The following is a 12,452-nucleotide window of genomic DNA, read 5'->3' on the forward strand; positions in this document are numbered from 1 at the left end:
ACTCTGAAGACCTCTGTTTAATCTAAAGGAACAGGTTCTTCAAGGTTAGTGAGAGGCAATGAGGAGGACGGAGTGGTGCATGAGTGGTTAAAGTAACAGAGGTGTGACAAAGCCAATGATACTTTTGTGGCCCACTGAGGAGCTCCAAAAATTGTTATACTTTTCAATATATTCTGATATATTCTGATATTTCCAGATATGCCAGAGTAAAACTCAGTAGAGGTCACATATGGGTCTTGCTCTTGGATCTGGTCTACGGATTCCAAATACCTAAGTCAGGGGACCTACTGAAGCAGGCTGTGATTCCCTCTGACCTCTGTATCTCACCTTTTTCTTACAAGAAAGTAGGGTGGAGATGGTGATGTGGCCTTCCAGCCTGCATGGGATGTCTATGGAGCAGGGAAATGGCCCCATCCACCTCTGGCTCCCAGCATGTAGAATCATAGAATAGTTTGGGTTGGAAGGGACCTTCAAAGCTCATCCAGTCCCACCCCTGCCATGAGCAGGGACATCTTCACCAGATCAGGTTGCTCAGAGCCCCGTCCAGCCTGGCCTGGGATGTCTCCAGGGATGGGGCATCCACCACCTTTCTGGGCAACCTGGGCTGGGGTTTTACAACCCTCATTGTAAAAAATTTCTTCCTCATGTCCAGCCTGAACCTCCCTTGTCCTGTCACAACAAGCCCTGCTAAAAAACCTGTCCCCATCTTTCTTATCAGCCCTTTTAAAGTACTGTAGCCCCTGGGATTTCAAATGTTCCGTCACATCAGCCCCTGCAAGCTCCAGTGTTGGTCCTTTCCAACATGCTGAACATGGTAATCATGCTCTTTCCAATCTGTGAAAATTACTCCATGAAGTAAATGCAATGCAAAAGCTGGACCAAATCCTAAAAGTCTTCTGGTTCATGAATCACAGAATCACAGAATGTCAGGGGTTGGAAGGGACCACGAAAGCTCATCCAGTCCAATCCCCCTGCCGGAGCAGGAACACCCAGATGAGGTTACACAGGAAGGTGTCCAGGTGGGTTTTGAATGTCTCCAGAGTAGGAGACTCCACAACCTCCCTGGGCAGCCTGTTCCAGTGTCTGTCACCCTCACTGAGAAGAAGTTTCTTCTCAAATTTAAGTGGAACCTCTTGTGTTCCAGTTTGTACCCATTACCCCTTGTCCTATCACTGGTTGTCACCAAGAGTGGGACTGGACTAATTAACTCTCTTGAGTTAATTAGTTGATATGGGAATATAAAAATTTTTCTCCCCATTGATTTGGCCAGACTGGAGAAAATATTGCAGTGTTTCCATTCTCAGGGCACCGTAGTGATCCTTGCAAGCTGTTTAAATTCCTTGCTAGCAAAGCAGCAAGGAAATATCCGCTAGAACAGGTTTAATTGTTTAAATCCACAGCTCTGCAGGTGCTGGAGATCTGCTTGTGTTTCTTGATAGGGATGTGTTGAATGTGACTAGAAATTCCAAAGCACAGCTATGGAGGTGAGACTTTTTAGCAGCATGGCTTATCTACATTATTTGCACCAAACAAAATCAGAAGATACTTACACAGACATTTCTTCCATTGCAATAAAATGCTGCCACTAATGGATCTGCATCACTGGCAGGGGAGGAGCCAGTTTCCATGGCAAGTGAGAACCAACAAACCTGCTGCAAATGTTTGGCCTGAGCCGGCCGTTCATTAGCAACATCCTTGAGAAATGCGATGTGGTTTTGTCCTTTATATAAAGGGCTGCACTTTGCTCCAGATTTTTGACTAATTTGACATCACCATCAGGCCGTGATCACTGGTTTGAGGATAAATTATTAATTTTCTTACTATCGTTCCTTTTTTTAATTTCTTTATATTTTTTCTTTTTGGGTAAATCGCAGTTTCCCACGTTCTCATTTTTAACCCAGATGCTGCTTGTTCTGTAAAAATTGCTCTTGAGAAGGACTGATACACCAACGCACATTCACTAAACAACCGTCCCCCTTTTACCAGGCGCCGTTGTGGAGTGTGTGGCATGACAGAGCTCCACGAGGCCGTGGCCGTGGGGGACTATGACCTGGCGGAGGAGATTCTGAGGTCAGGGCGCTGCGACCCAAATCACAAGGATGTCGACTGGCACGACAGGACCCCGCTGCACTGGGCTGCTGTGAAAGGTAAGGGCACCCTCTGCCCTGTCGCCTCTGCGTTAGCTTCATAAAAGATGATGCTGATTGTAATTACGTCTTGCTATGATGGCAATTAGTGCTGGTGATAGTCACAGCTCATATCTAATCCTTTTGTCCTTAATGAGGAAAAAGAGCAAAATACCAGTTTAAATGGGAACTTTGCCTTCAAAATAGTTTATGGGATTATCATCAAAGTGATTTTTTAGCTTTTTTTTTTTCCATCATGTGTGAAAATTTACAATGTACATGATATGTACATACAGCATGTCTGCTTGTTCCTCTCTTTACTTTTCTAAGAGGTGCTTCATAGAGTTCAGAGTAGTTATTTCTCACATACACCTGCAGGAATGAGCAGAAAGCCAAACCCACTGTATTTATAACAGGTATTTATCAAACCAAATAGAACAAAATAATTACAGGGTGTTATACATTGCACTCCCTTTATCCCACCTGAACAGCACAGGACCAGAGTGGTTTGCAGCTCCCATTTGGTCCCTCACCATCAGAACTGTCAAAGTAAAATGTCTCTTTTCAACCCAGAAAAGAGACGAATGCAACAGTATATAATGTATAGTTGTACACGGTGTAAAATGGGAAACTGGGCCTTTACTCCTCCGTGTTAGGGTGTTTTTTACATGTTGGGTTCTCATGTCATGGTATCTCTCTTTGCTCAGAAGTCAGGTGTGTAATTTGCTGGTTTACACTTGACACCACGTTTTACTTTTGTCCTGACGGATTATTACTCATTTGGGCAGCAGCAAAGGGAATTGAGCTATTTAAGAAAATGATGATGAGAGCCTGGCATGGCCTAGGTGCCATTGGGAACAATCTAGCTCAGTTAAGGCAGTGTGAAGTGGGAAAGAAATAATATTTTTGCTTCTTTAAGCAATTCCACAAGTTAGAAGAATATGAAGGTGAATGAAAATGAGTAATTTCTCCGTCTTCTACCAAACAAACCTTTGTTTTAGTAAAGCTGCCTACAGATTTTCCAGTTTTTTAATGTTTAAATTTTATTTTGCATTGAACTAAAAACCAAAATGAAACAATGAAAGAGTCGACAGCCAATCTGTCAATAACTAATTGAGAAGTGCTGTTCAGAAATTAGTCGAAAGCTTTTTGATTATATTGTTTGTTCTGTTGCAAAATGCTTCTGGAAGCAGTCTAGTTTGGAAAAAAAAAATCAGTATTTTCTAACAAGTATCATTTATTGGGTAAATCAAAGGGACAGGTCATGGGTAGAATCCATCATTACATGACTGAGGGAATTATGATCAACTTCTGCATCCAGAAGGTATAAAGTCTAATGCAGGTGCATCTTTTCTACCTGTTTTCCTGCCCAATCAAGGGCAATCGGAGCTGGTCAAGCTGCTGGTGGACCGCGGTGCCCGGCATTGCCTGCGGAGTGATGTGGGCTGGACCCCGGCTCACTTTGCTGCCGAATCGGGGAGACTGGGGGTGCTCCGCACCCTTCATTCCCTGCACGCTGCCATGGATGCGGCCGACCTCTTCGGCGACACTCCCAAGAGGATCGCGGAAATCTATGGGCACCAGGACTGCTCCAGGTTCTTGGAAAGGTGAGTGGCAATGGCTAGTCCCACCATGGTGGCTGATGGGGCTCCAGCGTCATCAAATTAAATTGACTTGCTATAGCAAGGACCAGAACAAATATGAGTGTGCTACTTATATTTTCACCTAAAGCCTATTAAAGCTATCAGGCACAAGAAGTATTAATAAATAAGCAAATACTCAGGTTTGCCGGTGATTTGAGAATAAGGCACATTCTTCTATTTCTTTATACAGTTCTCAGTTCTTGGTCTGCTCAGTTTCTATATCAGAAAAGCTAAATATTGTCTATCCTAGAAAGGGAGAGGTCTACAGGCCTGTTCCCCTTGATTAATCATTTATAATAATTGCTTACCTATTCAATGCTCTTATTTTTGCACTAATCTCACCAATAAATCCTGCTTATCAAGTCCTGCCACGTCTGTAGCATGTGCCGTGCACTTGGCTGCGCACCAGAGCCGTGACGGTGAGGTGGCAGCAAGGATGGGGGAGTTACCGGAATGATGCTGACCTGATGCCTGTGGAGGCGTCTGGGAGAATGATTGACAGGATGATTGACATCCTTGTTTGTGCCACCTAGGCAACAGCCTAGGGCGACTTGTAGCTGATGGGGGGTTTTCTGAGGTCAATGACTAATTTAAGGTGGAAAACGACTCTTTCAGCGCCACATGCTGACCTGACTCACCCTGTGGCTGCATGGCTCAGTCAGGAGAATTGCTGAGAGAAGTTAATAACTGGGAAGATGGTTTGAATGCCCATGCCTTGGACATTTTATAGAATCATAGAATCATTTTGGTTGAAGAGACCCCTAAGATTATCGAATCCAACCGTAACCTAACTCTAGCACTAAGCCATGTCCCTAAGAACCTCATCTACATGTCTTTTAAACCCTTCCAGGGATGGTGACTCCACCACTGCCCTGGGCAGCCTGTTCCAATGCCTGACAACCTTTTCCATGAAGAAATATTTCCTGATATCCAATGTAAACCTCCCCTGGTGCAACTTGAGGCCATTTCCTCTCATCCTGTCACTTGCTACTTGGGAGAAGAGACCAACCCCCTCCATGATACAACCTCCTTTCAGGTAGTTGTAGACAGCGATAAGGTCTCCCCTCAGCCTCCTTTTCTCCAGGCTGAACAGCCCCAGGTCCCTCAGCTGCTCCTCATCACACTTGTGCTCCAGACCCCTCACCAGCTTCATTGCCCTTCTCTGAACTTACTCCAGCACCTCAAGGTCTTTCCAAAGACACCTGAAGCCTGTATGATCACCTCACAGCCATGACACTGCCTATTGGCAGCCAAGAGTTTATCATCAGGGCTCAGGAACCCTTTTTTTAAACCCAACCACTATAATTTACAACCACAGTGGACACCTTCACCCTCCTGCAACAGTTTCACTTCCTCATGTCAGTAAACTTGGCGGCAGCTAGGAGGAATTACTGGCGTTTGTGGCATGATCACAATTACCTTCTGCTCCTTCGGGTGTGCAGAAGGTCCCAGAGGTGATGTCCATGGCCAGGCCGTGCTCCACGGCTCTGGTGGGAGCTGGGCAGAACTGTCCTGTGCTGCAGACAGAAAGCGAAGCGTGTGTCTGCACACCGATGCTCTGCAGTAGGTCTGCCCGCTGCTCACGGTGTCTGTGGTGTTGGTATGCAAATACGAGGGATATTTTGTTACCGAGCATCACTGTCAGTTTTGGATATTTGCCTGTCATGCAAAAAAGAGAGAAAAGGCAATTTTGAAAATAACAGTCTGTGCCAAATGCAGGGCTGACATGCATATCCAAACAGGGCTATTAGCATCCAAATCCTTCCTAAATCCCGATTCAGCCTCTTTGAGCCCCCACATTTTCATTGCACACTGCGTGTCTGACCCCACATGTTGCCATCTGCATGAAGATACTCCTGTCTACCTGGGCTGAGCCACTGCTCTGTGCTGAGGACTGTTTGCATTAACATGGAAATATTACATGTATTAACATGTAAATATTATTAACATGTAAATATTAGGAATATTGTGCTACAGAATATCCATACCAGTCACCGAGGTTTGCATGGACATGCAAAGGACAGGAAACAGCCTTCAAAACACAGCTGCTTCTGAGTAACAAACACGTAATTTGCATTAGAGTTATTACTATTTATCTTTTTTTTTTTTGCACAAGATGGGCTTTTCCCTGGATGCTGTGAGAGCCGCTGAAGATGTTGGTGAGTGGCATGGAGACCTGTGATCCATCCCTGCCACCAGCCTCTCTGCAAAGTGCCGAGCATTGAAACTGCACAAAAGGCTCCTGCTATATATTAAAAGTGTACAGAAAGGTTTCTTGCCCTTGGTAGCAGTAGAATGGGAATAGACTAGACTAGACTAGACTAGACTAGACCAGAATAGAATAGAATAGAATAGAATAGAATAGAATAGAATAGAATAGAATAGAATAGAATAGAATAGAATAGAATAGAATAGAATAGTTCAGTTGGAAGGGACCTGCAACAGTCATCTAGTCCGACTGCCTGACCACGTCAGGGCTGACGAAAAGTTAAAATGCATTATTAAGGACATTTTCAAAATGCCTCTTTAAACACCAGTAGACATGGGGCATCAACCATTTCTCTCAAACATGTTGGTGCATGTGTATGTATGTGTGTATACATAGATACATATAGTAGGCCCACACTATGCAGCACATCTGTGTGAAGCCACTGGCTTTACTCGGTGTTCTCAGCCAGGACAGCATTGCTCTGATGTGACCAAGCTGCTGTATTGCAGAAAAAAAGGACTTTTCCCAATATTCGATGGTGGTTTTGACAGAGCTCCATAAATACCAAGTTCCTACAAAATCAGACAGTAGGAGGGAAAGGTCCCATCCAACCCAAATAATTCCATGATTCTGTGTTGTGTGACTTGGAGTGAAGGATAGTTTATCCTTTTGAAATACCCCAGTGCCTACAAAAGGCAGAAAGTAGCTATCTATTTTTTAGTCTAAAGTTACTTTTTTTCCAAAATAATTACTGTGTTTGTGTCAGGCACATGTAAAGGTTGTAAAGAGAAAGTTAACAGTAATTAATAGGAAAAACATTTTAGAGCTGTGATTAACAAAACCACAACTAAGATGATTAAAAAAATATAATGAAAAAAACCAACTACTGCTCAAAGGAGTATATTCATTTTGGTCTTGATGAAAGTGGTTTTTAATTTGCTTTGGTTGTTCACAGTGGGAAGTGTAATGAAAACCATTGACATTTCAAGGCTCTAAGGAAAAGTATGGTGAATTATGTTTATTTTCAGGTTACCATCTTGTACAGTGTCCTTCACTAAAGATCTCAGTCTGATTTTGTCTAATAGAAAGAATATGAATATCAAAAAACAAATGACGACTTTGTTAAACTACAGATGCCAAGAGCAAACTCGCTGCTGACTTGGAGATCCCAGGGTCTGGATGAATGGTGGTTCAGTGTTTGGCATCCAACAGGTTTCACACATTTGAAATCATAGAGACAACTTGAAAACCCCATCTAAAAACCCCAGCAATCAGAGGAGGGTTGTGAATTATTTGCATATGGGGATATTGGGCTGGGGAAAGTGGTATTTTCTACATAATGGTTTCCCATGCGAAATTTGAACCTCCGCAGCACAGCCTTATTTCTATGACATTGTTTAATTCAAACTGTTATTTAAAAAACAGAAGTGAAGACGAATTGTTCACTTTAGTTCTGGATTTGAATGCAAAATTTCGCAAAATTTCAGGGCTGAATTGGATTAGGATTAGATAATTTCTGATTTTAAAAGGTTGTCTATAAAGAATAACTATGTAAAAATCCTCCCAAGTTCCAACCATCTTCAGATCTGATGTTTTGGCATTAGGAATTTCTAGTACTTATGAATAAGCAGTACAAAAAATGAATTAAAGTGGAAATGTTGCTGTTGCAGTGAGTTAATATACCATGTACAATTGCATTAAATGCACTTAAGTCTATTTAATAGCACACAAATTCACAATATCAGTCTTTGGAAGCTTTTTATGGTTAAAATTATGATTCCAGTGGTGAAAGGCCGATCTCACTGGAGATACTTACTGAAGGTTTCCCACTTCAGCCCAGCTCTTGGTGAGTACCTGGTCACTTGAGCGATGAATGCTGTTGGATTTGAGTTGAGCCTCGGTGTTTTCTTATGTATTGCCATCAACAGTGGTTTGATGATATGAATAAATGATCCCTTGATCCTGTAGACAGGTCACTCAAGAATGATGGTGTGACTGTGCATCTGAAGGTGCCGTCTTGCTTTCTTCCCCAGAGCAGAGGTGGAGAGCCAGAACTATCGCAGGACAGCTGCAATGAAAGGAATCCCCTTAGACCAGAGAGATGAAGACTGGGAACTCAAGAAAGAAGAGTTTAAGAGGAGAAACCCACCGTGTTCTTGGGACAACTACACAGTCTCCGCTCCAAAGAAAAATAAACAAAATAAGGGGAAGCAGTAGTGTCCCTTGCCTATTTGGTGCCCCTGACAACTCGCAATTCATAGAAAAGACACTGACAAACCTCAGATGCATCCGCAGGGTGAAATATGGATGAACAGGAGAAGCAGATGGCCACAAGAATGCATTTTTGTGATGTACTGTAAATACTGTCATTAATAGGGGACTAGTAGAAGTGCTTCTGTCTGTCAGTTTGTCTACATGGTGTTTCAAAAAGATTGACCAATTTCAAAGATATAGTGAATTCAAATTGGGTCTATCTTTTTGAAAAGCACTGTATATGTATTGGATCTCAAATATCAGAAAACTGCTGAAGATGTTTAAATATAGTAACATTTAAAGTCACTGAAATGTACAGATTTACAGAAAGGACAGCAATTACCCATATTGTCTGAGAAAGAATTGGTTTTGCTCCTAATTGATTCGTGAAAGCATCTGGAACTGTGATTCTGCTAACTCTGGTGATGTCTGTGGCTTTTGCTTGGTTGCTTCTCGTCCTGAGTCAACCAGGAGGCTCTACAGGGGCTTGTAGTCTCTGGTGTTGCCTCTCTTCTTTGGGAGTGGGGTGTAGTAGGAGACATTGATGTTGACCTTCTACTGGACACATGCAACTAACAGCCTATCTATCATTCCTGGCTCAGCAGAAGGGAAAACATTCTTCATCATTACTGCTTTCAGACACCTGGGGCTGCCAAGACAGAGCATTGCCTTATTTTTAGCAGTGCCCCCAGCGATTTTTATGTCTATGCTCATAGGAATGCTGTGGAACCTGTCCTGAGCTACCCCTCTGCTCATCAACACTCTCCATGGAAAAAGCATTTTTAACTGTTTCACTTCTCAATCATAAAAAAATTGAATTTGACCCAAAGTGGTTTTGCATTCCATGCCAACACTAGGCAGCCAACTGTATTGACTTCTGACATCTTTGACGTGTCTGCTTCCCCTTCCCTGCTGTGTCTGCCTCCCTTCCCCTCTGCTTCCCCTCCACTACCCAAACCTGGTCCTTCTGCAGTGCCTTGGTTATAGGTGTCCTTCGCACCCACCCAGTCAGGCATTGCAATCACAACAAACAACTCCCTGATCCATCTCCTTCTTCTAGATTTCCAGGAACAAATTAAACTGTCTACAAAGAAGTGCTTAATGCCACTTGAGATGCTCTCAAGTACCCAGGCTGAACCTGCAAGTGTCCACAAGATCCTGTGCTGCAGCTCCCAACCCCATGCAGATATCTCAGATATCCCAGGACATCTCAGAGGACTTGAGATGCCTATGTTTTGACAAACAAGTCAATGTCCAGCTTTGTCTTTTGCTATTTTGCACTTTTAAGCCATATCAAATGTCAGCTCCATTCACAGTTGGCCTGGCTGTTGAATTAATGACAGTGCAAGCAGAGACACAGAATCATAGAATCATTTTAGTTGGAAAAAAACCTTCAAGTTCATCAAATCCAACCATTAACCTAACACTGTCACTAAGCCATGTCCCTAGGAACCTCATCTATGCATTTTCTAAACACCTTCAGGGATGGTGACTCAATCACTTCCCCAGGCAGCCTGTCCCAATGCCTGAAAACCCTTTCTGTGAAGACTTTTTCCCTAATATCCATTCTAAACCTCTGGGAACCCTCCAGAGCTTCCATGTTGAGTTAGTCTTCTCAGAGCAGTGGGTCTGTAGTCAGGGACTCTCCCCTTGGGTTGAGATACTGCCAAAGGAAACTCCTTGAGGTAAAATCCCCTTGCCTTTTTGGTGAGTAATTATATTTTCTGGACTGTCCTTGAGCACTCTCACCCTGTTGGTGAGTGATTATAACATCTGGGTTACCCTAGAGAGTCCTCCTTCGTGAGTGAGTTAGTGCACGCTTTGAATCCTCATTTCAAAGCTTTGGGAATTCCCTGTGCCCTGTGTGTGTTGTCTATGTAGCAGACAACTAATTAGCTCCCAACCAGTATCTTGAACCTGCAGTTGTAATATTGTTGGAGTAATGAGTGATTTCAATAGACCTTATTTCTGTTTTGGTTTTCTGCTGAGCTATTTTAGTTAGAATAAACTTTGCTTTGAATTTGTTGTCTGTCTGGTTTGGTTTTGGTGTGGATTTGTGACAAGCCATAGAATCATAAAATAGTTTGGGTTGGAAGGGACCTTCAAAGCTCATCTGATCCAACCCCACTGTCATGGGCAAGGACATCTTCAACAAGATCAGGTTGCTCAGAGCCCTGTCCAGCCTGGCCTGGGATGTCTCCAGGAATGGAGCATCCACCACCTCTCTGGGCAACCTGGGCCAGTGTTTTACCACCCTCATTGTAAAAAAATGCTTTCTCATGTCCAGTCTAAATCTGCCCTTTTAGTTTAAAACCATCACCCCTTGTCCTGTTGCAGCAGGGCCTGCAAAAAGGTCTGTCCCCATCTTTCTTATAAGCCCATTTTAAGCACTGAAAGGCCGCAACAAGGTCTCACTGGAGCCTTCTCTTCTCCAGGCTGAACAACCCCAACTCTCTCAGCCTGTCCTCCCAGCAGAGCTGTTCCAGTCTCAGATCATTTCTGTGGCTCCTCTGGCCCCTCTCCAACAGGTCCATGTGTGTCCTGTGCTGAGGGCTCCAGAGCTGGACACAGAACTGCAGGTGGGGTCTCACCAGAGCGGAGCAGAGGGGCAGAATCACCTCCCACCACCTGCTGGACACGCTGCTGGTGATGCAGCCCAAGATGCATGTGCAAGATATTGGTTTTGCTTGCTGAGTCTTGTGGTATCTTTTGAGGGATGATGTTGTGTGGGATGTAGAGAGTAAGATGGATTTTCCATGGTCTTTATGTGAAAGTGATTGAGGCTGCCATGCTAATGGATCAACTGCATTGAGCAGCAGCAGCAGAGAAAGAAGGGAGGTGTGCTAGTCCCTGTCCTTTAAAGGCCTTTCAGCTGTGGATATGTGTCCAGATGAGATATTTAAGATCTGCATCCCTTGGGAAATGTGAGTGGTAGAGGGTGTCTTGTACTGTAGAACTGAGACTTGGAGGAGTTGGTCATTTGGTCTGAATTGCAGCTAAAGGCAAACAGCTAAAGGCAATGTGCTCCGAGTATCTAATTTTGGTCAGATCACTCTATCCCTTTATTTTTAGCAGAAAAATATGAATGTAGTATTTTTACTACTGCAGGAAAAATCCAGAAGAGTGAAAGCTACTGGTTTGAAAACACTTTCTTACTTTCTTATTAACCTCTTCCCCTTTCTATTTTTGTGGGGATGGAGAGGAAGAGGGAAGGGAGTGCTCTTTTGCCTACAGAAAAGGCAACTAAAAATCTTACAAACAAAGCTTTTTCACCTTCACTTCAGCTTTTCAAATTACTATCCCAGGGCCACTCATTCTCTGAGCAGAAACTCTTTCTCTGGGTTGATTTCTAATAGAGAATACATAGAAATCAGTGAGTCCTTCACACTGATGTCCTAGAAGGTGACAACATCTCCTTTATCAGGGCAAAAGAAAGCCTGAGAAGCCTTCTGCTACCAGAAATACATTGAAGGTTGTTCTCAAAAATGCAGCAGAGAGAGAAAGCTCAACATCTTCTTATAGAATGGATCAATGTCCAGAAGGGCTGATGCTACACCTGAGATGACTCCCTGGAGAGCATTTGGGATATATCTGAATTCTGCAGAGCTTCAGGAGGCCTCTGAGGTTTGGGCTCCACACCAGGCAAATTTACTCCTTCTGGGTGAGTGTTTTAAAACAAAAGCAGAAACAAAACCAGACGAAATGCTTCAAAAATGCACACTTGGCAGCTGGCATGAGGCAAGATGTCCCTCTGGGCCTCAGCTGGTGAAAGAAACGAACAGCAGGTTCCACTCTGTTAATGTTGAAACTATCTCATGTTTAGATAATCTGCTGTGGTGGGTTGACCTTGGCCAGCTGCTCAGATCGCCACCCAGCTCTTGCTCCTCAACAGGACGGGGTAGAAAGTAAGATGGAAAAGCTTATGGGTTGAGAAAAAGACAGGGACATCACTGGCCAATGATCAGCACAGGCAAAACAGACTTGATTTGGGGAAAACAAATTTAATTTATTGTCAACTGAAAATATAGTAGAATGGTTATAAACAAAGACAAAACCAAGACAACTCCACCCCCACTTCTTCCCAGGCTCATCTTCACTCCTTCACTCCCAACTCCTCTACATCTGTTCCCCGAGCAGGCCAGGGGAATGGGGAATGGATCTTACGATCAGTCCGTAATGCACTGTCTCTGCTGTTCCTTCTTCCTTATGTTCATCCTCTGC

General features: G+C 43.6%; 1 protein-coding gene across 4 annotated transcripts; it reads left to right on the top strand.

Annotated features, from left to right (window-relative positions):
• The first annotated feature begins 1,463 nt into the window (after window positions 1-1,463).
• ANKRD66 (ankyrin repeat domain 66) lies at window positions 1,464-10,256 on the top strand. Of its 4 annotated transcripts, none has more exons than XM_065055722.1 (4): window positions 1,464-1,792; window positions 1,987-2,147; window positions 3,505-3,733; window positions 4,620-6,927. In XM_065055722.1, the coding sequence occupies exons 2-4, from the start codon at window positions 2,009-2,011 to the stop codon at window positions 4,807-4,809; spliced, it is 558 nt and encodes a 185-aa protein (XP_064911794.1). In that variant the 5' UTR covers window positions 1,464-1,792; window positions 1,987-2,008; the 3' UTR covers window positions 4,810-6,927. The 4 variants fall into 4 exon arrangements, with proteins under 4 accessions (XP_064911794.1, XP_064911793.1, XP_005512338.2 ...); XM_005512281.3 differs by lacking the exon at window positions 4,620-6,927 and adding an exon at window positions 8,012-10,256 and having other exon boundaries at window positions 1,626-1,792; XM_065055721.1 differs by having other exon boundaries at window positions 1,550-2,147.
• The last annotated feature ends 2,196 nt before the right edge of the window (window positions 10,257-12,452 follow it).

The sequence above is a fragment of the Columba livia genome, chromosome 3, assembly GCF_036013475.1.
Source record: "Columba livia isolate bColLiv1 breed racing homer chromosome 3, bColLiv1.pat.W.v2, whole genome shotgun sequence".
NCBI lineage: Eukaryota > Metazoa > Chordata > Aves > Columbiformes > Columbidae > Columba > Columba livia.